The following is a 25,807-nucleotide window of genomic DNA, read 5'->3' as shown; positions in this document are numbered from 1 at the left end:
GCCGAGAGAATGAACATAGCACAGGCAGGTATTTGAAAAAATAAACTATTTGGAAGATACAGAGAGAGAGGAAGAAAAAAAGGAAGGAGCTCGATGAGATGGAATAGTGGAAAATATTTCCCAGAACTTTTTCAGAGCCTTGTACCACTTGCATAGAGTAGTGTAGCCTTTACAGCTCAGCAGCTAGTCGTTGTGGTACAGATAAGTTCATAAATAATGAAAACCTTGAATCCTGTCCTCTGGCTGTGCAAATGTTAGTGCCTTGGGATATGATTGAGCACATGCAGTTGCTTTGCTGGAACAGTGTTTCTGGCAGCACTCTCTGACTTTTGTTCACAGCATTTCAGCAAGGAAGCACAGGCACCTTTGACGTGAGTGTGTCAAAGCAGATGATTCAGTGGCTGAAGAGCAGAGTCCGCGTTTTGTGTGCTTCTGTGGCGGTTTCCATTTAGCTTATTCTCTTCCTGTAAACATAACTTCTGCATTTAAGGATCCCGTGTCCTTCCCAGGAATGTTTACCGTCCTTATCTGATGTCTTTTTGCTGTGAGAGGTTACAAATTCTTGGACTCTATCTTGCTGATGAAATCAATGAGATTCTTCTACTGATTTCAGTGAGCTTCTATGTTTCTTTGCTGTTTTGTGCTGTTAAAACAGAGATAATAATTTCCAGGTATTGCTCACAAGATAGGAATGGTCTTTCCAAACAGTCATCTGGTGTTGTTAACTGCAGTATTTTACTCCAGGGAGCTCCTTTAAAGCTTGGTTTGTCTTCTGCGCAGTAAGTAGGTTAAACACTAACAAAACGTGCACATTTCGAGCAGTGACTCTCCATACGCTCTGTTTGTCTGTTTTAGTAGCTCCCAGTTTGCGGATCCCAGGTGTTCTCAGGAGCTGGGCAGAGCATCCTGCAGATGCCACCAGCTGGTGTGCTCTCCAGGGCAGATGACCAAGCGTTCCTGCTCGGGCGGTAGGGTGGGTCTGGGGTGCTGACACCGCAGAGCACCCCTGTGGGTGCACGTCTGTCAGTCGCGGTGCAGCGTGGCAGCCTGTCCTGTGCCAGGTATGCTGTGCTGGCTGGAGACACCTCTCCTTACAGAAGTACCACACGTCCTGGGCCAGGAGGAGTATTATCTGCTCTCTGCGAGTGGGGACAGTGCTTGTCATCAGGAACATGACTGCCAGTCCTGGAAAGGATTTAAATGTGCCCAGACCTAATTTTAAGGGGATGACGCTTAGTGCTATGATAGTAATAACCAGAAGGCTCAGAAATACCCAGGCGTGTTACTGGTGTCTAGAATTGCAGTTGTACTGAGCGACAATAAGCTGCATGTTGGATGGAGAGCACATACCCACGTCAGGGCACAGCGGTGGGGGCCCCCCATGGAGGGTCTGTCAGGTCAGGGCCTGGCAGCCAGGGCCTATCTCAGTGCCCCAGTCAGGAATGGGGCAGCCGGGAACATTGGGGCAACCCCAGCCCCAGGCGTGGGGCACGTCCCTGGGGATGGGCTGTGGCTGGGCCTGGGACATGGGCCCACAGGTGGACTGCACCACTGCAGGGGCCATCGCTGGGCTTGGGGCCAGAGATGAGAGCACCAGCAGCTCCCAAAGGACAGGAGCCACGCTGTCTGTGAGCTGAACCTCCGCACAGACAGGCAAACCCTGTACTCGCAGCGCTGACACCATGACTGAGCGGTCCTTTCTGGATATGTCATCAAGAACACAAGCCATATAGGTCCAGCATGATTCCTATAGTCGTTCATCCATGAGATAACTAGATGTGACTGTCCCGTTCTGGGTGACAGGGCATGGGAGTGGCAGGTTATAATTACCTCCTCTCCGGGCATAAGTGACTTTTTAACTTGCAAGTGCACACCAGCTTCAATACATCAAGAAACTGCAAAAGCTGCATAGGGCTGGGCAAGGAGCTGGGCTGTGAATCAGCTGCTGGCGGGCGGGGAGCCTGTCCCCTCGGTGGGGACAGCCTGGCTGCGCTTAACAGCCGCAGAGAATTGTTTCATCTGGGCCGCTTGTAGTCATCTCCATTTTTTTCTGCCCAGCAGAGGATCCCAGCACCTTTTGGTGCAAGCCAGCCAAGATTTACGATGCCGAACTGCGGGAATAGCACATGGATTTGCCATGGCTCCCTGCTTCCCCAAGGTGCCTGGGAGGAGCAGGAAAGGGCCAACATGACCAACTGTAGTACCCGTGCAGCATCTTGGCGGAGCTCAGCAGGCCGGTGTTTGGTGGCTGGGCAAGCCGGGTTCCTGCCTGTCCCCTGCCCTGCGGGCACCCACAGCCGTGCAGGCAGCATCTGCCTCAGCGCCCAGCCTGGGCAGGCGGGCAGCACACAGGTGCTGGGTCACACGCACACAGGCCCATCACCTGCTGTCCTGAGCAAACGCGGGATATTTATTTCCTTTCCTCTCAACACAAATTAGGCTGCCAGAGCTTTTTGAAAGGGCCTTCAGTCACTTTCTCTCTTACCTCTGCTATGAGTGTGAATGAGTTTCCAGTGATTTTGCAGTGTTCTTTAAATGAAAGTAATTTTATGAATGACAGAAATGAGAGGAAAAAATTACTCTGAGATACTTGGCTCCGTATACCACTGGATTTTTTTTCCCCCCCCCAGATTTAGGAAAATGTAATTTGTTTTCATGTAAGAAGGTTGGTTATGTGTTCAGCAGGTTCCAGTGGTTTGTGTTTATAATGTAAGATTGAAGCTTACTCAGCTGAACTTCTGGAGAGTATATAAAATGTGGTTAAATCCTGGGAAATGGATGGGGTTCCCCACTGGCCTCAAGAACTGCCTCAGGGGGCTCCATTGCAGGCCCAGGATTTTGCTTTTCGTGTTGTTATTCTGTGTGAATATTTGTTCTTACGTAGAAATATCAAATAAAATGATCAGATTAAAAAGTCAGTTTTAATACTGAACATAACCATGTTTGTTATTTGTACATTTTTATTTACAGTTTCCCTGAAAATAAGACCTACTATGAAAATAAGCCCTAGCATGATTTTTCAGGATTTTTTGAGGATGCTCTAAATATAAGCTGTACTCCAAAAATAAGCCCTAGTTACAATTCATTTAAAAAGTCAATTTAAATAGTGTCCATGTAAAAAAGTAAGCATCTTTTAGAGCAAAAATTAATATAAGACCCTGTCTTATTTTGGGGGAAACAAGGTAAATATATAATCTTTCAGACTCTTTTGAACCTCCACACCTCTCTCTGGATGTGGGATCGGGTCCATTAGTGAAAGCTACAGGTACACCCCGGAGGTTCAAGAATATTCTGTATGTCTCATCTATTATGTAATCAGCCTTTTATAGCTTAATTTTTAATTGAAGACGTGTTACTTTAGTGTGTTGTGTTGGAAGAAATCTGACTTCAGGCAGTTTAAAAAGTACATTATGTTTCTTTCATACCATCATATCATACATAGCAAAAACCTGTAAGACAGACTTCAATGTTGGAGGCTGTAACACTCAGATTTTCCCAGAGATACTACCGTTCTGCATGCTGGAGTCTTCATCTTGCAGCTCTATCACCTCATGTATTTGTAGTCACTATGCTGTGTTTTAGGTAAATGCTCTTGATTTGTGTTTTCATTTTCTTATGTACATGCCTTTTGCCAAGGGAGAAGAAATACTCATTTTTTTTTTTTTTTTAGAAGTGTATCCCATTGTTAAAATGTATAGAAACAGTTGTCTATAGAGAATGAAGGCTACTCTTCTTTCATTAGGAGTTGCATGCCAGATCGAAGCCAATAATCTTAATTGTAGATCTACATTACGCTTTGCAAATACATTTTATTGTAAAGCAAAACAAATAAAATGAACATTTATGCCAAAGTAACAAACTGCTTTTTTTGACCTCAGACTGCCCTGAACCTTTGGTGTATGAGGACTGCAGGCGATTTCAGTTAAAAAGTGTCTGAAAACTGAATTTCAGCGATAGCAGAAATAATAGCTGCAAGGTCTACAGTTTAATAGTATCTATAAACACTTTGTTAAGGACAATGGCTGCTGATACTCAGAAAACACAGGTGTGGTTACAGACCAGCTCATCTTACTTTCTAAGGGGAAAAAAATGAAGTATGGAGGATTGTAAAAGAAGATTAACAGCAGACATGCATATTTTTTGTAAGAATGTGTGCACTGCTGTCTACATTTTTGTATTACAATTTTTATAATGAAGACGTGATTTTGCTTTTAGCATTTACAAAAGAAATTCCAGCACAAGCAGTATGTTCTTGTGTAACTAGATAATAGCATTTAATTAGTAGTCACAGTGGTGCCTGTATGGTAAAAACCAGCATGTGTTCAGGAAGCCCTGCAAGCTCAGTTCCCAGATATAGCCAGGTTTGTGCAGTTCTAGTCTCAGGTTTTGGGTCTGTTCTAGTACATGCAGTGGGTCCAGCCCCTGCTGTCTGGCCCGGTGGGTGAGCGGTTCAGCAGGGCTTGTGTCTGTGGGGCTGAACTCTCCCCTCTGCCCCCGGACAGGGTGCAGCCCCTGCAGAGCCGTCCTGGGTCACTCCTGTCCCTTGGACTGGGGCGGGTATTGCCTGGGAGGGAGTGAGTTGCAATGGCCATGGTCATGCTATGGGAATGACCACGAATTAGAGCCATGGGCTTCTGCACACTTTCAGCATAGCCATGTCCAGCTATGTCTGTACTTTTAGGTGAATTTCAGCAGCCATGCAAAATGGAAAGACACTGGTTAGGAAACTACATGGGTAAATGGTGCTTAGGTCAGGCCTGACAAACAAGCAGGACTACAGTACACACATGAAGGGTTTGAACAAGCAATGAGCAAGGTTATTTTGTGTAATGCTGTACTAAGGCTTGCTGAGACCGCATGCAGACAGTTGTCTACAAATGTTGGTACCACCTAACAGGAATGATAAGTGTTAGAAATGCTGCAGAGAGGGAAAGTGGTGATAGATTTCAAAGGGGTGTATTTGGAGCATAGGTTTGGAGAAAAATTTTTGTTACTGTATTGTTAAAGAAATGTGGGGATCTGATCCAAAGGAGCCTTCGGTACTGGTAAACTTTGTGCAAGACCTTAAAAATGCCTATACTTTTAAGTTGTATACAGTTTAGGGAGAGAGCGAGGAGAAAATAGCTATTATCCCCAAACAAGAGGGGAGCAGAGGCTGACAGTGAATGCAGCACCGGACGAGTGTAGTAGGTACACTGGGTGCTTCGTGTGGGAGGAGGAGGAATAGAAGCTCCAGCAAAGAGTGTGTCCCCAAAGGAGTGAGCAGTCTGACAGCTCCACAAATGCTAAAGCGAGGGAGGCAAATCTGCCAGTGCCACTGCACATTTCTTTTGAGATATTACTATAATAACTCCATATGCTTTCAGAATTACTAGGTGGATGTTTTTTGGAGTGTGGTATAGCAGGGAGCAAGCTAGATTCCTGCCTGCTAAATAACTGTTCTGGTTTAGAGCAAGCTGTTTCAGCTTTACCCAGTGTGATTTGCCATGTATGTGTAGTTAACTAACACTGAGCTCCTGGGCGGCAGTGCAGGTGGCATCCTCTGATGTTACAACATGTTGCAGCTGATCAGGTGCTGACATGAATACATTCCTCAAGGGGAGGGATAGTGATGCCTCAATGTGCAGGAACATGTTGAACACCCTTGGGGAATGAATGAGAAAGAAACTAAATACTACACAGTGTCAAGCCTTAAAATGCCAGGGGATATATTTTAAATAAAGAGATTAGTTTGGTCTGCTAGTTCTGGCTTGCCGTTTTGAGGCTTGTAATTTATTGTTATCCATCTTTAACAAAAAGAAAATGTGTGTTTGGTTGTGTTGTGCCCCACTTCCCACCCACTGTGTTCTTCAGATTTTCAACAGTTTTCAACTCTTCAGCTGTTTTCAACGGTTTTTCTTATGTAGAAGAAACAAACTTGGCATTAAGAATTGGCAATTTGGGAAAAAGATAAACAGGGTTTAGGATGATTAAAAATATTGACAAGCAGACATGCTTCTAATGGTACTTGCCTGAGTATGCACATACATATAGCTAATGGGTTTAGAAATAGCACGTAACCTCAGCTACAGTTTAATTGAATGCACTCAGCAGAATTCTGATGGCTATTGGTAAAGACTATATTAAAATAGTACTGGAAGCAGGCCTGCAATTTTAACATCTTGTGTTGTGGGTATTAAATGGAAGATTTCCAGGCAGTTGTGTTGATTAATTTCAGATCTGGACTTAAAATGATCCCTGTGTATGTTGTGCTGGATCCTGCTGCTAAGTAGCAGCTGAATGAAAGATAACAGTGTTATTTTTGCACTGAGAAGAAAAATAATATTGGGATGAATTCAAAGCTTTTTTTCTTGTTTAGCCAGCTGGAAATTAGCTGAAAAATAAAGCTTTGAATTGAAAGGCATTTTTTTTTAATTTGGGTTTCATCTGTCTCTTTGATTAGAAAAGACCAGGACACCTATGGGTGTCAGAAGTGTTTTTTCAAAAGCATATGGTGACTGAGCAGTGGTGATGTGTGTGCCCATGATAAATCGGACAGGGAGAGAGGTCTTGGTTGGCCGACAGTGCCTTTGGTAAGTTTGTGGCACATGGCGAAACAGTTGCCTCCAAGGCAGGATGGCACAAGGAGAAACGTTGGTTTTGAATCCATTGTGGTACCTCACCCTTCCTCCCTGTTGGCAACCGTGTTAATCGCACTGGAAAGCAAGTGCGTCAGGCAGTCACTGCTGGCGTCTGGAAGGAGTTTTCTCACGGAACAGAACAGAAAAATAATTTGATTTGGTTTCTCCATTGTCTTTTTGGTATTCAAACGCTCCAAGGAACCGTTATTTACGTCTTTTTTTTTTTTTCCCTGTAGACTGCACAGTGTGGGTTGAGGTTAACAGCTTTCTCCTATTTAACTTTTATCATAGGCAAAAAATTGGCAAAGTTATAATACTATACCAGTACTGGTTTTGTAATGACAAAAGCATCTCGAGTTATTACAAAGTGAATGTAAAATCTGGTTTTGAAGGTGGTGAAAGGGCTAAGATCCTTTCAGTTTCATTCATGTGTATAGCTCGAAGTCTACATTGCAAACTTACTGCCAAGTTGTGGTTAGGTTTGGTTAGGCATGGCTAAAGCTGAACTCGGGGTTTAGCTAATAGGTCTTTGATGTTACAATGCCTCAATTGTGTCTTTATCTAAATAAATTGGTATGGGAAGTTACAGGTAAAGTTTTGCTGTGCTAACAAAGGTGGGACAGGAGGCTTTTAGTTGGTTTATTAAACTCAGTGCTTGTCAAATCAAGGACATACATGATATATGGAATTATCTGAATTAGCTGTATATATTGTTAGGGGCTAAATTAGTAACCTAGGGGAAAAAAAGCCCTCATGTGCCCTTATGTTTAGTGCAGCTGAAACATTCATTCTTTTTCTATTGGAGGTCTTGCTACAACATGTTGGAATATCTGAAGAATAGACAAGAAGTGTATCTGTGAATAGTGTGCCCTTGTTACAGTATTTCCAGCTCACTGTCACTTGCAATATTTTTTTTCAGAATTATTCACTGTATCTGAAAATTTGTATGAAATTTAGGAGAGAGATACACAAAGGAGGACTGGAGAGTTCAGATCAGATGAGAACTTTTCAGCTCTTGATGGAATAAAAAGGCATGATTGTTCATCTTTAGAGAGACATTGAATGAAATCTGTAGAGGCACATCAAATAATGAATAGTACAGACATTCCTGTCATACCAACACAAGAGAAAACAAAACCAAAAAGACTCTACAAGTCATAATGATCATGTGAAATACATTAGCACAGTGTGTCATTGAGGCTGGGGCCCTGTGGAGCCTGAGAAAACAATTTGCCACGTACTTCAACAAACAATATGCAGAGCTGTATTCAGCAGCTTGCTTTTCAGTCTGTCACAGTTTTAAGGATGAAACTTTTCTGTAATGATGGTTTTCAGTTAGAAAATTTTTTGCATTTCCCCTGAATTCTGAAGTGTTGCTTAACTTCAGTGATGACACTTCTCAGCTTCACCAGGGATTTGATGCATTGGGTAATTTTTGTGTCACCATGTCACGTGTTGTTGTGAAGTCTCTGGTTGAACAGCCATTTCAGTCTCACGTTTGAGATTATGTGAAGTATTTTCCGTATCTCCTTCTGCCAAAGATATTTCTGAAATGTAGTCAAATATTTATGTAACTTACTTCAAATAATCCGTACCAATAGGTCAAGATAGAAGGATTTCATGGAGTACTTTTCACCTGCTTTTACCTTTAGACTTCCAGTCAAGTGCTGAATGTTGAGCTACCAGACATGACATACCACGTGTCTCCTTAATTATGGTAGTAGAATTTTAGTAGCTTTTTTTGAATTTGTTTCATGTTAATAGAATGATAAAGTCTTCAAGAAGTCCTACACAAATCTGCAGTAATCATTGTTATCAAGTCTGTGAGAGCCAGTTCATCAGTTCTGCATTTCTGCAAGTGTCAGTCTCAAAACGTATGTTCAGGGAGGCAGCACATTTCATGACAGCTTTGCAGTTATCTAAACTTCTACTCGGTACAGTCAGTGGATTTGGCTTGCTCTAGAGTAACTCTTAGATTCTGGATAGTTTGTTAGATAGGTTGCACTGGGTGTGTTGGCCAGATTTCCACTGACTGTTATGAAATACATACAGACTGAATAGTGTTGTACCTAGGGATTAATAGTCTTGCCTGTCCTTTGACCGACTATTTCCTCTGAAGGACAGTTGCAGCCAGTTCTTTGTTGAGATACTCCGTCACACTTATGTCCATGATGCATCTTTCATGTTTAATTTTCTAGCTTTTCTACTCAAATGTTTGTGACTAGGGTGCAAAACTATCCATGTAGCAGACATGAGAGCTCAAGGACCGGTGCCAAAGTGCTTCAGGTAGAAAAGGTCACCTGGTTCGGACATCTGGGTTGATACTTACTCCTGCCAGTTGCAGATGTTGGCACGGAGATCAGTGCTCACATTTCTGTGCTGAAGTCTGAGAGTGAAGGGTTCTTTCCCAATATAGAGCAAGAGACTCAGTGAAGCTAGAAAAACCCCTCATGTGTGATTGCTGCCCATAGGTCCTTCTGAGACAAATTGACAATTTTGTAAGGAGTTCAGAGCTTCTGAAAGCTGGGTAGCCAAGGGTATAGTGGAAGGTAAGTGTTGACTCAGGAGTCAACATTGTACCTCTTCTCTTCAGCATGGGGTTTTTCACACCAAGGAACCTGCTGCAGAGCCTTGTGCTGTGTGTCCATATTGTGGCTCTTGATTCTGATGATGGAGGAGATCTGTTCCTCCTTAAGGCCACAAAGTCATGCCTGCTTGCCGTTTTTGAGTAGAAACGCTTCTCTTCCTCCTCTCTAAGTGATCAGACTATGTGGAAGGAAATCGGAATTGCTCTCTTCCCTGAAACTTGGGTTACCAGGTTCTCCAAAACTGGGTTACTGAACCCAGCTAGTCCTATATGGCGTTTTTTCCCTGAGACATGGCATCCTTTATGTTGAAGCTCCCACGTGATAATAGAAAAAAAAAGATCAGGCAAGTTAACTATGGTAGGCATATGCATTAGCAAAGGGTATCTCCGCTACAACTGTATCTCATGGTCATGACAACGTCCAGAGCACTGTGTCTGCCAACATTGGGCATCAATAGAAATGCCCACAAGGCCGGTGCGTGTTAGTTGTAGTCCAGGAGTCATTCCCATGGTGTTGATGCCTCAGCCTTTCCTAAGCTGGCTTTTGGCAAGCTCTTTTGAACAAGGCTTAGATTTGTACCTGACATGGAGACAAATTCTTTAAAAAGTTCTCAGACATTTGCTATGCAGATAAGCTGCTGTAAATATTTTTTAGAGCTTTTGAAACTCTCTTAAGCGGTAGGTTAAATGGTAGATGTTACTGTATAGTAGATTAAGTAATAAATAGATTTTGCTTCATCATCTCATTTGTAGAGTTCCTGGGAAAGTAGCAGGAGACTTTTTACATGGACTTTTCTGAACTTCTGATTCCTTTCTTTGCGGTCTTTCTGCTATTAACCAAAATCTTTAAAGCAGATGATGATATATTTCTTGTGCTCCCTTTTGAAATATGTGTTGAATCCTATCTGTTTGAGAAGTTTCTCTACTCATTTCTTTTTTTAAAAATTTATTTTATGACTGTGTATTCTGGCATGGTCTTTAATTTGTGTCAGTAGTCCTCCCATCCCTGAAAAATGCATGAGTCTTTCTGGAACTCATCCTTTTCAATTGTCTAAAAACAATGAAGCAAAGAATTTGTTTATTTTTTATAGGTATTTTGTAATCAGAGCAGTGGAAACGCTAAGTGGACTATAGCAACGCATACACTTCAGTCTGCATCTTCAGTCATGTTTTGTCTGAGAGTTCTACTTGAAATTCACTATATTAATATTTCTGCTCAATATAAGCCAAGAAAGAAATACCCATTTAATATCAGGTATTACTCAGGCAGCAGCCAGAGTTTTGACTGAAACAAAGTTGTGCAGGTTAAACATCTTAAATGGTTCATGTAAATAACTTCAAACTTGTGAGCCTCCTGAACTCATTGACAGTATTTTAATGTGGAATATTACTCTGATGCATATGTGTTTTAATAAAGTTAAATAAACATTGTTGTAACTTGAGCAGCTGTCATCCAGGAACAGTGAAGAGGAGGATGTGGTTTCTTGATTGTTGACTGGGAAAATAAAGATTCATTTAAATACCCTTTTCCACTTTGAAGTATGAAATACCCTTCAAATCTAACTTTTTGTTGTAATTGACAAATATTGTAGCTGCTATTTCAGATCTTGAACTGTTTTACTAGATATTAGATTCTGGCTACGGGAAAATCTACATGTGCTTAACTTTATTTATTATGCACAACTCTTTCAAGGAGTCTTTGCAGAGTAGAAAGCTCGCATTTGATCTGTGTAACTTGCATTATAAACCCCTTCATTTCTTCATGCTGTTCTGCAGATGTTGATCATTTGCTTCTCTTTGTGGTGCTATGTATTTGTTTTTTTGAATTGATCATAATTTTGTCAGCTTCCTAATTAAAGTGGTATTAATCACACACTTTTTTTCCCCTCACTTCTGATACAAATTGTGTCTAATTTCTAACACCTACACTAAGTTCTTGAATAGCAGGCACCAATCTTTCTATAAATGAAATGATTAATGGCTCACAGTGTAGGAGCCAAGCCCCTTGACTTAGGTGTGGCTGCAGCAGAAGCATCTCCTTTGCATGGAATGTTCCAACTCGGCTGGTGTTTGGGATGTTTATGTGTGTGTTTTCATGGCAAGGGCCCAGCCCACTGACAAATCTGCCATAAGATGACTCACAATATTATAACAGAAGGTAGAGTCATCGTCTTTTACTTAATGTCCATTTAATTTAATTTGTTCTTGCCTATGTATAAAACCACTTAATAATGCTATGCAAATTGATATAAAATATATTTATAGTAAATGACAAATAACAGCCCTCTACAAAACTTGCGTATTTTCTTTTTAGCCTTAAAAGTTACAGTGTTTGCTGTGGTGGATGATGCTTTTAAATCTAGCATTTACTTCAAATAAGACAGTTAAATAAACACACATTAGAGGGATACTAATCACAACCGCAAATTAAACAGTTAGTAGTATTCCAGAATTTAAAGGAGACATTAAATGCTAGATATTAGAAAATATTTATGAACCTTTATAATACAGCCCCGCAACACTCGCTGTGGACAACCTGAGCTCAGTAAGACTGAATTCCTGTGATTTTTCAGAGGAGGGTGGTGAACGGTGATCACAGCCCTGAAATCTGCCTGGGCATGCTCACTTGCAAACTCTCCCATGTACCCACTTAGTGGGTGGGTATCTCTGCAAGCTTACAGCAGATAAAAACTACTTTGACTTTTACTTAAAATCATGAGAAAACGCTCTTAAACAAAAAGAACCATGTGGCAATTAGTGATTTCCTAAGCCATGTTTTTTGGGTGCATTTTTCTGGGGTTAAAAGAAGCCCGTGCTGAGCTGTGAGAAGTAAACTCCCTTTTCTGTGGCTTTGCAACGTGTCCCATGGCCAGTTGGGAAGGGAAGAGGTGACCTGCAGAGCGGGGAGGCCCCAAACCCCCAGCAGGGTGCGTTTCCCATGGCCAGTACCAGGTGCTTTTGCGTTCAAGTCATAATACCTGTCTTTTCCTCTCTATAAGCCATCAGTGGGCTTGTCCTCAGTCAGCTGTTGAGCCTTCTGTCTGCTTCAGAAAACCAAAGGCAAGCGCTATCAAGACAGAGGCAAGTGCTGTCTTCTGTAATATTTTCTGGTAGATCAAGACTTTAGGCAAATAAAGACTGGTTAATCTAGGTTGGTATGCTATGTGTTATCTGTATAATTAACCGAAAACAGCAGTATTCGGTGCAAATTTCCCTTGTTCTTAAAGGGGAACTGGAATAACCCTATGGTGGTAGGAGTTGCAGGGATAGGAAAGGATGTTTAAAAGGGGGGAGGCATCTCAGAGGGTGGACTCTCCTTCAGCTGGGGGATGAAGCCACAGCAGTGATGTAAAATGATGTACTACACAACAGGAGTTGTTTTTCTTGATTCTTGCCGTATCACTGCGAAAAAAGCCTTACCTCTTCCTCATCTAAATAAAAGCTTTATTCTAAGGAGATAATCGTGTTGGTGGCTCTGCAGCTTGCAAATCATCAACTTGTCCTTTCTTGTTCTGAGAGCTGGCAATCAAACAGGCAGCATACGTGGTTCTTGGGCCATTTTTATCAAGTGTGAAACAAAGGTAAAGAAGGCAGATGAAAAAAGAAAAGCAAACCAAACCAACAGTGTACATTTAAAGAAACCCACTTCTCTCATCTAAACCATGCTGTGAAAGTAGTCTCTATTATTCATACCATCTCTGTTATTGTGGCTGAAACGGGAGACTGGAGTGCTCTGTTTCCTTTTCTAGTATTGTCTTTTATTTTTCATGGATTTTCTGTGCTGCCAATAGCAACAGACGATATTGGTTTCATTGCATTGTTTTCATTACACTGAAATTCAGAGAAGAATGGCATGAACTTGATCATGCTCCCGCGAAGCATATTGGAAGTGGAAAGTCCCACTGGTTTAGGAGGATTATGTTTCTTTTTATACTGCCTAAGTTTTATTATTAATTAAATGTTCTTTCAAGAAATAATAGGTGCAGTTTTATTATCTGGCTTGTAGACTTGGCTTCTAAAGAGCACAAGGAAACCAGTGATTCTAAATGGCTGAAAAGAAATACATTTATTTTTATTTTCAGTGCCCCTGCAGTTCATTCAAAGACAATATTGTATTGAGTGTCCCAGAGTTAATACCATTTTGTGATCGAGGGAATTTGGGGTGTTACCAGGTGAAATGTTATCATTTGTTTTGAACAATGTGATATTTAACAGTTTTATTTCTCTCTGTTGCAATTATTTAAAGGTTCTGCTAGGTAAAACTAAGAAAATAGTTTCTCTAGAAATAAAAATGAGAAAACTTAAGGACTGAATTGTTCACTAAAGTTTATATGTTATATTTTTTTTCTTTTGGGGTTTTTTATTTTTGTTGCAGTGTGGGTCTGGTGTTCAGTAGCATAAGATTTCATTTCAGCATTTCTGAAAATCCCTTCTTCCTTTTAGTTGTTATGGCTAAGAGGATTCCCGGTGGTGTAATTGGCAGACAGGAGCAGAGTCTGCCCCGAGAACCTCAAGATCTAAAAGGCAGGCACCACATAGTAAAACTGAAGGAGAATATTAATTTTGAAGTTCTACATTGATTTAAAACATTAAAGTGGTGATGTTGGTATAGGATAATATTTATGGGCCTTGATAATGTTTATAGGTAAGACTGGCTTAAGAGGAGTATTCTCATAAAACCAGGGTGTTGTGTGTGGCAGTGGAGCTGAGCAGGATGGAGGCGTGGGTGTGAGTGCAGGGACTGGCTGCTGCGTTCATCTGAAAGCAGGGCTTCAACGCAGCCTGAACCACACTCCTTTAAAGCACAGTAAGAATACTCATTGTCCAGGGTAAAGAGATGTTTTGCGACTGAACTTTTTTCCATATGGGTTCTGGCATGTGCTGAAGACTTTGATGCAGAATGACTAAAAACTTGGAAAGGCAGTAGAAAGGAACTTCTTCAGGTAAATGAGTCCTGAGAGAAAAGTGAGTTTAACCTCCTCAAAGGCAGTGGAAAGGACAAGGTGCGATAATACAATGGCAATGCACCTGAATAAATATGCACAAGAAAAAAAAAATATATAAAAGGTATGGCTAGAAACTTTAGCTTGTAGATGAAGAAGAACGGACAGTGTTGTATTTGCCCACTACTTATGTTTATCACTTAGTACCGACCTCAGCTTGTTTACATGATTTTAATGAAATCCTTTTTTAATGAAAACTCCATTGCCGTATCGATCTGTGCTCTTGGTTTGATTAACTAATACAGCAGTGATTTAAAACTGGTAGAGTTGTAATCAAGTGTTACTGTTTTTACTTGACAGGCCGGACCTGATAGACATGAATACCGTTGCTGTTCAAAGCAACCTTGCAAATTTAGAACATGCTTTTTTTGTAGCAGAAAAACTTGGTGTTGCCAGACTTCTGGATCCTGAAGGTAAGACAGCTGCAAAGGGCTTTGTTGCAAAAACTCTAATGTTAAAATAAAATCCAAACTGCCTGCAGGTTGTAGCGTATTTGTGGGCATTCTTACAACTACGTGATAAAGTGCTGTTCTGTCTTGTGCTTTTAGATGTTGATGTTTCCTCACCTGATGAGAAGTCAGTAATAACCTATGTGTCATCGCTTTATGATGCATTTCCCAAAGTACCAGAAGGTGGTGAAGGCATCAGTGCAAATGTAAGTAGGAGAAAAATATTCGTGCAGTGTGTGAGCTTCATTAATACGATCCTTGATTTCAGCTCCAGAATGTTAGCTGGATCTTCCATGGGACTGCTGTCACACCTTTCTTTGACATGATTTTCTCTAGGTTGAGCTTTTAGCGGTTTAGCAGCTATTTCATGTTTTGGACGTGAAAATATTCCTACAAAGAGCTTAACTAAAACCAATATGCCATAAGTTGGAGAAAGATGGAGTCAAAGTTCTTACTTTTCAGTCATAGACCTATAAATTGTGCCTCTCTGATTCTTATCAGTTTGACTTTCATTAAATGAGAAAATGTGTTTTCGGTGGAATTATTTGGGATGAGAACTGAAGAGTGAAATAATCTATTTGGAAGTTTTAAGTGAGCTGTAATCTCTTTTCTATGTGTGTGTAGATCTCAGACTTCAAAGATAAAGCAAAAATGAGCTCTTGGATTATTTTCTTCTGATCTGTAGTCTGGTTTGTGTTTTGGTAGGATGTGGAAGTCAAATGGGTTGAATATCAGAATATGGTGAACTACCTCATGCAGTGGATCAGACACCATGTCGCGATAATGTCTGACAGAACATTTCCCAACAATCCTGTGGAGTTGAAGGTGAGGTGTGGTGTCTTAAACTCCTTGTTGGAATGACATTTTATCTTACTGACTCAAAGCATGCTTGAACAAATGAAGTGCTTGTTGATTTATACAATCAAATCAACTGTAGAACAGAACTACTCCTTAATCTTTTCAAAGTATGATAAATGCAGTACTAATATATGAACAATCAAAAGCAAATCTTTAGCTGTTGATCTTTTTTGTAGAAGTAGAGCAGTATAAGACTGTAAGCTTATATTAGGCGAGAGTTGAGAGTAAGATTATATTCACTGTAAGATAAAGTTGATGATGGTTTTTATGTTTCTGTAGGCACTTTATAATCAATATTTGCAGTTTAAAGAAACAGAAATTCCACCAAAAGAAACAGATAAATCAAAAATTAAACGTCTATATAAACTGCTAGAGGTAAGTTTTTACATGCATTGAAATTTATAGAAGTTTCTTTTCTGTGGCTTCAAATAACAAATATGTATGAATTGTTAAGGTCTGGATAGAATTTGGACGCATCAAACTTCCTCAAGGCTATCATCCAAATGATATAGAAAAGGAATGGGGAAAGCTTATTATTGCCATGCTGGAAAGGGAGAAGATCCTTCGGCCTGAAGTAGAGAGGTACGCTAGTGAACGTTTGACAGGCTTGGTTAACATATTTTCTGTTGTTTTAACCTGTACTGAAAATTCTAAATGTCGTCTTCTGTGGTAACATCCATGTTATTTTTCTAGATCAAGTAATTCTGCCTTGAGTTCTTTACATACTTCCTAGAAGCAGGTCCAGATGGAAATAACTTCAGTGGTCTCAGAAGGTTGTGATAAATAGTATCTGTGCCTCAGATTGGGAAAGCACTACAATATAAACAACTTCTTTGTACAGTTAGTCAGAGCTAGGTTCATATCGCTACACTGTCTCATTTGGACTTGATTTCCTATATGTAACATTCATCCTTTACATGAAATGTGTATTTCACTTGGTGCACAGCATTGTGGGCTAATGTCCTGTTCCGAGGTTGTTTAAAAGTTGGTTGTAGTCAAGGGCACACAAAGTGTTTAAAAGTGCAAAGCTCATAGTAGTCTTCCCTAGTAGTAGAATGTGCGACCGTTTTGTACATCACTAATAACACACTGAGGGTGTTTAAAATCTTGATGTAGTCTTAGAGCATTTCTGCTTTTTAATGGTACCTCTTTTGAGTTCTGTGGCAGACACAGGTTCTATCTATCCATTATTTTTAAAAAGCCCTTTTTTAACTCAAAGTGAAATGATTCTTAGGGATTCTACCTGCAGGTAGGTATAGACACCTGGGTCCGGATTCATTCCGCTTGACTTTAAGCATCCAAAGGAGACACCTGAGATCTGAATTGCTTTCTAGAGAATCCTGGCACTGACTTTCTGGTGACAACGGGGTGATCATTCTCTCTGGTTTAGGTACCTGAAATTAGTTGTGAAGAATCCAGACCATTGTGTAGGAACTCCTCAAAGACAGATTTTAGCAAGAGAAGATCACGAAGACAGTCAGAGTTGATTAAATATGTGTCGTCAGAGTTGATTAAATAGGTGTAAGAGCATGACTGAAATGGCAGATTCAATGGGAGGTGTAGATTCACAGCATCCTGCTGTGAAAGAAGTGTCTACAGAGGAATACAAGGTTGTCCTCACCGTGCAGGGCAGAACAGCAGAAAGCAGTGGAAGAAATACAGCCTGCTTCATCTTGTAGGTTAATCTGTCCTGACCTGCAAAAAGCAAAGTTAGTGCCTGCTTTCGCCAAAAGGAATCCTATTTATACTTGCAGAAAGCTGGATTATCTTTGTTTAGACTGTGAATAAATGACAATAGTTTATTTCTTTCTTATTCAGAAACTGAGCGCAGGTAAATACAAATAAACATAAACTCCTTCCCATATTTCAGGGTTGGGTATGGTGAGGGTCACTATGTGTGGTGCTCACTGTAAAATGAGAGAGAAGCCTTGATTAAGTGATTCTGGCTTAGTGATCAAGTTAAAATAGTTGGTTGATCTGGATGCAAGTACTTGATCCATGTTAGTTGCATTGGTTACTAGTGCAACTCACCAATATGAGGTGTTCATACAGCTCCTGGGGTGGGATTTGGTAGTGCAAAAAAAAGTGACCTCAGTTAATATTGAAATTTGGCAAGTACTGAAACTTAATATGATGTCAGTGAGGAGTGCCAAACTGAGCTCTGGTTTGCAAACCCAGCAGAGTTTGGAATTGCTGCAGGGTGTGTCTGTGCCTTCGCTGTGCTCCTCCGCATAAACAGGCATCTTGTGGTGTGGGTGTGGTTTTCAGGAGGTCCTAAAAGCAGGCAGGGAAATACTGAAAAATTCACCCCGAACCCAAATTTTGAGTTAAAATGTAAACTTAAGGGCAGTGGTCAGGTTTTCCTTACTTGTTTTGCGGTCAAAACAGCAAGAAGCAATTAGTTCTGAATGTGGAAGAAGCTGAAGGGAAATTTACAGGAGGACAGATTAGTGGGACAGGACAGTTAGTAAACATGCATACTTGGACAGTGGAGTAATAATGGTGGGTTGGATGGGGTGCAGGTGTCCCAAATTAAATCGTTATGAGCTGATTAACCATGACATTCCCCCAAGTGTTTTTGTGCAGTTCCATTTGAAGCAAAAGGAGTCAGCCCAACCTGGAGGTGTTTTGTACCATACTGTGGAGCGTGGAGTTGTTCTCACTTCCCTCCCTTTTGAAAGTCTTCGTTGAAGAGTCTGAGAAACACTGCAAAGTCTTCTTTAAGTTCTTATTTGGCATATAGACATTTAGTGACACCTAAATGAAATATTTGGCATGTCTGTTTCCTAGAGACGCCCTAATGTTGCTGTCTAGTCTGTACTTGCAAAGCCTTAATGCAATGTAAGGAAGCCAAAAGCAAGGTAGTGTACGTAGCCCCAGGTGAAATCCTTTGAAGAGCTGGCAGAATATTAATTGTTGGGTTTTGAATAGGCGCGCTGAAGCCTATTTAAAGGAGGAGTGCTGGGTGTATCAAAAGCCAGTAGTGAAATTTCATCCCTAGAAGCTGCACATTTTGTAGTTTTATCTTTTCAGTTTTCAGCAAATGTAAACAGCCAGGACTGTGCTCTGGATGTAAAAATGAATAGCAGTAGTTATAGCTATCACAGCAGTGATTCTCTGTTTAGCAACAGTACTAGTGCTCGAACCAGCGTTGACTCTAACGAGAATTTCCTTTCTGTTAATTGTGGTCCCACGCTGATTAAATCTTGTATAAGCTTTGGTAATGGCACCTTAGAAGGAAACAGGTAACTTGGCATATGTATTTGTGCTTTGTGTTAGATCTTACATGTTTGTTTGTTTTTAAAGTCATGCAATGTATATAGTAAATATAAATAACATTAATACTTATTTGTTCTTCTGAAATGCTCTGGCATCACCTAGGTTGGAAATGCTGCAGCAGATTGCAAACAGAATTCAGCGGGACAGCCGGAGCTGTGAGGACAAACTAATACTTGCCCGGAATGCTCTGCATTCTGTAAGTCAGTTGGTGATTTTACTTGTCTGTGTTCGTGAATTTACTACAGTGGAATGGCTACTTCAGAAAAATTCTTTAGGATTTTTTAAGTGCGTACGTAATAGCTGCTACTTTTATTTTCATTGTACCCTTATTTTTAATTTACAATTTCTTCAAGAAAATATAAAAAATTGCCTAGAGTGGGTTCTGTTTAATTTTTTCTGTTGCAAGTTAGATAAAATGCTTCACAATTGTTTCAAGATAAGAATAAGCTTTTACAAAAAAACCTGGGATTTCTTACAGCTTATTTCTCTTTGATTTAGCTGCAGGACTAATGACTTTCTCGTATTTATTCAGGATGCTAAGCGATTAGAGTCAGGGCTCCAGTTACAACATGAAGCAGAGGTAGCTGGCTATCTTCTTGAATCTGAGAACCTCCTCCGCCAGCAAGTGATTGATGCTCAAATTCTTATTGATGGAAAATACTATCAGGCAGATCAGCTTGTGCAAAGGTACGTTGTAGTGTATTTATATGAATAAATAAATGTCCCAAATATGGGTACCTATTATGGACAACATTTTCAAATTTTTATGTGTGTGGATAAACTTCTCAATCTGTCACTGGGCACTCAAATAAAGTTTATCAGGTGTTCTGGTGGGTACAGTACCCACAAACATTGTTGAAGACAAGAGGAGCTGTCTGTACTCATTTGTGAAAATGATGTCGTTCACCAGAATGAGATGTAAATGTTTAATGTTTACCATCTATTGGAGTGCAAAGATGTTAGCTTGTTTTATTGCACCTAAAATGCTTTCAGAATTCACTGCCTTTGATTTTAAAAATGGAGGCGAAGATGTCTTATGATGGCTGTAGATATCTTAACAGGTAATAAGTGGAGTAACATTAGCTTATATGTGGCAATGTGTACGGTCTTGGCAGAAAGATGCATTTAAACAGCATAAGTCAATTTTATGAAGAAGTGGCTCCAAAGTTTTTCAGGATTCATCCTGGACTGGGTGAGATCAAGCACATAACAGCCCCTTGGCAGTGAACTGCAAGTGTTTGATCTACATGTAGTATCTTGTAAGATTTCTGCTTTGCTGATTGTTCCCTGCAATTGTGTGTGGTGCATGCTAGTGCCCATTCCATGCTGATTTTCTAGTCATTGCCCGATTTCTGCATCTGTTATCTGTATTTATATAACTATACTTTCTCATATAAATGTTTATTTATAAATATTTAAGTACACCTAAAGTGCAAGAGGTCTTGCGAATTCATATTGCTCTTCAGTTCAGCATGATAAACCTTGGTCATAAGCATTAATTGAAAGGATTTTTATTCATTTATTTATTTTCATTTATTTTATAGAGTTGCAAAACTTCGTGATGAACTGATGGTCATACGGACTGAATGTTCTTCCATGTACAACAAGGGGCATGCACTGACAACAGAGCAGACAAAGCTGATGATATCAGGAATAACTGAAAGCTTAAACTCAGGATTTACAACAAACCTAACCCCTGAATTAAATGCCGCAATGACCCAAGGTTTAACACCTAGTTTGACTTCTTCCAGCTTGACTTCTGGCCTTTCATCAGGTCTTACTTCCAGACTGACCCCAACCATCACTCCCGCTTACACACCAGGAATCCCACCACGGTTAATTCAAAGCTATGTGACAGGAGTAGACAGTGGGACTCTGCAAACACTCAAACTGACACAAATCAGAAAACCTCTTATGAAATCAGCTTTTGTGGATCAGAATTTAACAGAAGAAGAGGTGAACATGAAATTTGTCCAGGACCTGTTGTGCTGGGTAGAAGAAATGCAGGTATCAATCTCTATGGAAACAGTCCACTTCTAATTATAATGCTTACTCCTTGTAGATCATGACTAATTTTTCCTTCTCGTTTATAAGGTGCAACTTGATCGAGCAGAATGGGGATCAGATTTACCAAGTGTTGAAAGCCATTTAGAAAATCACAAGAATGTCCACAAAGCTATTGAGGAATTTGAATCCAGCCTTAAAGAAGCTAAAATCAGTGAGGTACAGCACTGTATTTTTTATTTCTTCCATTACTTTCTTACTGAGTGACCCATAAACTAATGTTGAATTTCAGAACTGTGTTTGGGTTTCACAGTCTTACTTTTACTTCTCATCTTTGACTGACATATCATGGAATCAGGAGGACTAATGGTTTAACATCTAACCTTTTTGTTGTCTTTTGACCTCATGTACCAAATACAGATCCAGATGACTGCTCCTCTTAAACTCAGTTATGCAGAAAAATTGCACAAACTGGAGAGTCAGTATTCAAAACTCTTGGTAAGTTTGTCAGTACTTTTTCTATGTTCAGCTTCTCAGTGTACATCATGTTTGATAAGGCATGAGCTTCAAATTCTGATTTTGTAAATATTTCTTTTTAATAAAGAACACATCGAGAAATCAGGAAAGACATCTAGATACTCTTCACAATTTTGTGTCTCGTGCTACTAGAGAGCTGATATGGCTGAATGAGAAAGAAGAGGAAGAGGTTGCATATGACTGGAGTGAAAGAAACCCCAATATAGCAAGAAAAAAGGAATACCATGCAGTATGTATTGCTAATCTAATCCAGAGGGAATAATTAAATCCTCTTTAAGAATTGAAGAGATTTCTAAAACATTTCAATTTTTTTTTTCTCATATTTTTCTTTTTTTTTCATCTGGAAAAAGGAATTAATGAGAGAACTTGATCAAAAAGAAGAAGTTATTAAGTCAGTACAAGAAATAGCTGAGCAACTGCTTCTTGAAAATCACCCAGCCAGGCTAACCATTGAGGTAAGTTAGTAAGCACATCACACAAAGAAGAAAATAGTTTTGTGATATAATAGACTTTAGATTTTGGGGAAGAAGGGAGGTGCTAACTCACAGGAAGTTAAATAACAACACTGAATAATTGGGCCTTTTTTTTTCCCCCCTCTTCAGAATATCTCTTGTATCTGTCTTCCAGTTTCCAAAAAGTAAAAACACTTTTGTAAAGTTATGGTTACATCTTGGATTGTTTAGATAAAATCCTTCTGAAGTCTAAAATCAAAATTTCCAGAGTTGATCTGTACAGATGTTTCTGGTTGTGCATGCAGCTTCTAGAGTTACTGATAAAAATTGCATTGGCAAACAGAGGGCACAGAACAGTCCTTGGGTGGTTTCTCTCCTGTTGGATTGAAAGAAGTTTCAGTAGAGCTTTTCAGTCACTTACTGGTACAGGTTCCTATTATGGTTTAGAGTTGGTTTCATAACTTATTTGTCAGTGAATTATGAAACTTGTTTGGATGTTAAAAATCTGACCAGGTGATATGATTTACTTCAGGCTTGAATCACATTCTATATTATAGGTAAACAGTTTACAGGAAATTTATTGTAGCTGTTGTGGGGTCATAACAAGTTTCCAAAGGAGAACGTAAAACACTTTTCCCTGTAGAAGTTCAAGGAAAGAGTAACTACAAACAGTGAGTGGTAAAAAAGGAAACAATAAAAAATGGTTTTATTATATAAGAATGAAAAAACAGGATGGATTTTTATTATTCTTCAGCTCAGTGAGTAAACTGGAAGGATGAAGAAAACTCCTACCTTCCATCCTTCTCATGACATTTACTATGAATAATAAATGACTTTTTCTGTAATGCGAGGAATTTTATTCTTTAAAAAGTATATGCTGTTCTAATGGGTTCTTATCAGTGTAATATACTTAAAATATTAATATATTAAAGATACATATTATGAAACCAGGCCACCACAGTGAAGATGACTATGCAGATTATGCTGTCTAAAATAATGCTGTATTGGGACATTTAAGAAAGAAAAAAAAAAAAAAGACAAATTTATGCCTTTTCTACATAAGAATCTACACATTAGTGCATCAGTTTGAAATTCACTAAAGCCAATGAAAAAACTCTTGAATTCCCTGAGAGTCACGGGGAATTGAAAAGTCGAGACTTTCGGCTGATTTCACAAAGTCAAGAGTACCCTCTGGTGGTGGATGCTCCTGCGGTGCCTCTGCAGGGGCAGCACCCTGAAGGCAGTACAGGAGGCATCGCTCGAGTAGGGTTCTGTTCCTTAAATTCCTGTGCAACTGTTACACAAAATTATACATTGCAGTAAGTCCTGATTAATTATTTTTATTATGCATTCAGTGTTACTTTAATGTCTGATTTGTACCCAAGGAAAAATCCAGGAGTTTTGAATGGATAAATAAAGGCACGGAATCACACACTGGATTAGACTGGAGTAACCTCCAGAGATGTAGTCCAGCCCCTGCCTAAAGCAGTGTCAGGGCCTCCTTTGGCTGAATTCTGAACATGCCTAAGGATGTGGCCATTTCACAGCTTCTCTGGGCAAGTTTTCTGATATCACTGTGCTGTAGCAACAGGATTTTTCGCATGTGTAATTGGAATTTTCCTTGCTGCAGCTTGCTTTTCCTGGATGAGGAAGTCAGGCTTAGATGCTTGTGTTTGCCACATTACTCTTATGTTTCCTAAATTCTGTAGAAGTATTCATGTTGTAATTTTTGTTTCCTTTTGTAAAATCTCTTTGTCTTCCTTTAAAGGCCTATAGAGCTGCAATGCAGACACAATGGAGCTGGATTCTTCAGCTCTGTCACTGTGTTGAACAACATTTGAGGGAAAATGCTGCATATTTTGAGGTAAGATTGCGAAATGTTGTTAGGACCATAGTGAAAAAAGTTTCACTTAAAGTGTTAGTTGCTCTCTCACGGTAGTTGTAGAATTGACATTTGTCATAGGCAATCATGAGACGATGAACCATGCTCCCGTAGTGTTCTATACCTGTGTTATCCTCACTACAATTATATCCGTTCCCAGCAGATGAAAATCTGGCCTGACTTTTTTTCCAGAGTGCTGCAGCTGCAAGTAGGGACTCTGCGAACGAAGCCATGTTCTGTCCCTGTCAGGCATAACTGCTGTCAATGCAGCTTTTGCAGATGATGTAGCATGGAGGGTGGTTAATGCTGGCCAAAGGAGAACATATTCTAGGTGCTTTTTCCAGGACTACCCAAATACAAATGTAATGTATGGCATTAATAATAAATAATAATAATAACTAATAAAAACAGAGCAGAGAACACCCTGACAGCAGAGATGTCCAACGAAACACCTTTCTGATTATCACCCATATACTCAGCAAATGATGCAGTAGGCAGTTACGTGCATGAGGATTGAAGAGCTAAGAGTTTCTCAGTTATATGCAAGATGAACGAAGATTCAAGAGTCTTTTGTTTGGAAAAAAAGTCTACTTTTAAAAAAATATTTATTTAAATTACAAAGATTAATCCTTAGTGTTTTCTTGGCTTGGGTGGTTGAAGAGGAAGGGGCGTGATGTTTGGGTGAGATGCATTTGGACTGAGAAGAGTGTGAGCCCGAAGTTAGGAAATGGACGTTGGAGAAGACATAGTTGATTGATTTTAGTTTCGTAGGGATAGGGGGAAGAAATGGGAATTCTGGATTTGAGAAATGAGGTTTCGGGAACAGAATGAGGTGAGGGTTATCGCAGGACATATCCCTTCCCAGTCATGCTTCACCAGGACCTTAGTTGGGAGGAGCAGATACCCATGCAGAACTGTCAAATGTGGCCACTCTCTTCCACTCCTGCACAAAATGTTTACTCTGGTGTGCCTGCTGAAGTTTGCAGCTAGCTTGCTACAGTTTGTAGGTTTGTCTGTTCTTTATATATGAGAGTAATTGTAATTCCTAGGGAAGCAAGAATAACTTCAGACAATTTTTCCATTGCAGGAACAATAATTAACTGAAGTTCAATAATTGCTGAATTAATTTGGCATGTAGATAGTACCAAGAATAACTGATGTTACAGTGTGTGCCTTCTTGAACAGTACATTTAGGTATGAGATCACAAATAGTGTTTTGTGGTACAGTGGTCACTTCAGGCTACTAGAAAAGATTATTTTTAAAGGCTGCACTTAAAGAAAACTTCATAGTGTAGGTGTCTGTATACTTTTATGTTGTTTAAAAATAACCCAGATATTTGTCTCGTCCTAGTTTTTCAGTGATGCCAAAGAAGCCATGGAATATTTAAAGAATTTGAAAGATACCATATACCGAAAATACAGTTGTGATAGATCAAGCAGCCTTCATAGACTGGAAGACCTTGTCCAGGAGTCTATGGTAAGAATTCAAGGATACTATTAATGTAATGTGTAGATTATAGTTGGATTTAAAATACATGTGTTTAAATGATTCATTTGAAGTGAAGGAATATAAAAAGATTTGGTTTCTTAGAACTTAAATAATGGCATCTGTGCATGTATAATGAATGTTTTTCATGAGCTTAAAATACAGTTATATTTCTTTATCTTTACAATAGCAGATGTTGTGGGAAACCAGTGACTTCAGCAAGATATTTTGTTCTTGTAAAATGTGTTACTTTTAAGAAACACAGTAAAATAAGTCAGGGAAAAAAAGCTTAACAGGATCAAAGCAGCAGCACTGTATTCTGGCCATCTCTTATGATGTGTTCTTTTCTTAACTGTTTTAGGAAGAAAAAGAACAACTCTTGCAGTATAAGAGCACAGTAGCTGGCCTTGTGGGGAGAGCAAAGGCAATAATTCAGCTGAAGCCAAGGAACCCTGACTGTATACTCAAAACATCCATCCCAATTAAAGCCATCTGTGACTATAGACAAATTGAGGTTAGAAGCTTGAATTTCCTCAAATCAATTACAGACGTGAGAATTCAGCTAAAGTTTCATTAATTACGATGTTCCAGGAGAACACTAGGCTCTTAAATTTCTTCCACCCTAATAAACAAGAGCAAATCCTTGTGTT

At 39.7% G+C, this 25,807-nt stretch overlaps 1 protein-coding gene across 24 annotated transcripts in view; it reads left to right on the top strand.

Annotated features, from left to right (window-relative positions):
* The window catches only part of DST (dystonin), a 307,703-nt gene that overhangs the window by 142,610 nt on the left and 139,286 nt on the right, over nt 1-25,807 (top strand). For 20 of the 24 annotated variants that reach the window (XM_065632833.1, XM_065632844.1, XM_065632843.1 and 17 more), the window contains 15 exons: nt 14,511-14,623; nt 14,759-14,865; nt 15,365-15,484; nt 15,797-15,892; nt 15,972-16,099; nt 18,899-18,992; nt 19,329-19,483; nt 20,341-20,803; nt 20,891-21,019; nt 21,221-21,298; nt 21,405-21,566; nt 21,688-21,792; nt 23,558-23,653; nt 25,023-25,148; nt 25,519-25,671. In XM_065632833.1, coding sequence (XP_065488905.1) covers nt 14,511-14,623; nt 14,759-14,865; nt 15,365-15,484; nt 15,797-15,892; nt 15,972-16,099; nt 18,899-18,992; nt 19,329-19,483; nt 20,341-20,803; nt 20,891-21,019; nt 21,221-21,298; nt 21,405-21,566; nt 21,688-21,792; nt 23,558-23,653; nt 25,023-25,148; nt 25,519-25,671 — 2,125 coding nt within the window. Of the gene's footprint in view, nt 1-14,510; nt 14,624-14,758; nt 14,866-15,364; nt 15,485-15,796; nt 15,893-15,971; nt 16,100-18,511; nt 18,763-18,898; nt 18,993-19,328; nt 19,484-20,340; nt 20,804-20,890; nt 21,020-21,220; nt 21,299-21,404; nt 21,567-21,687; nt 21,793-23,557; nt 23,654-25,022; nt 25,149-25,518; nt 25,672-25,807 lie in introns of those variants that run through there. The other 4 variants (XM_065632837.1, XM_065632831.1, XM_065632830.1 and 1 more) reach the window with 1 other exon arrangement.

The sequence above is a fragment of the Caloenas nicobarica genome, chromosome 3 (genome assembly GCF_036013445.1).
Source record: "Caloenas nicobarica isolate bCalNic1 chromosome 3, bCalNic1.hap1, whole genome shotgun sequence".
NCBI lineage: Eukaryota > Metazoa > Chordata > Aves > Columbiformes > Columbidae > Caloenas > Caloenas nicobarica.
The sequence above is the reverse complement of the archived record's forward strand: the minus strand, read 5'-3'. Positions and strand labels throughout refer to the sequence as shown.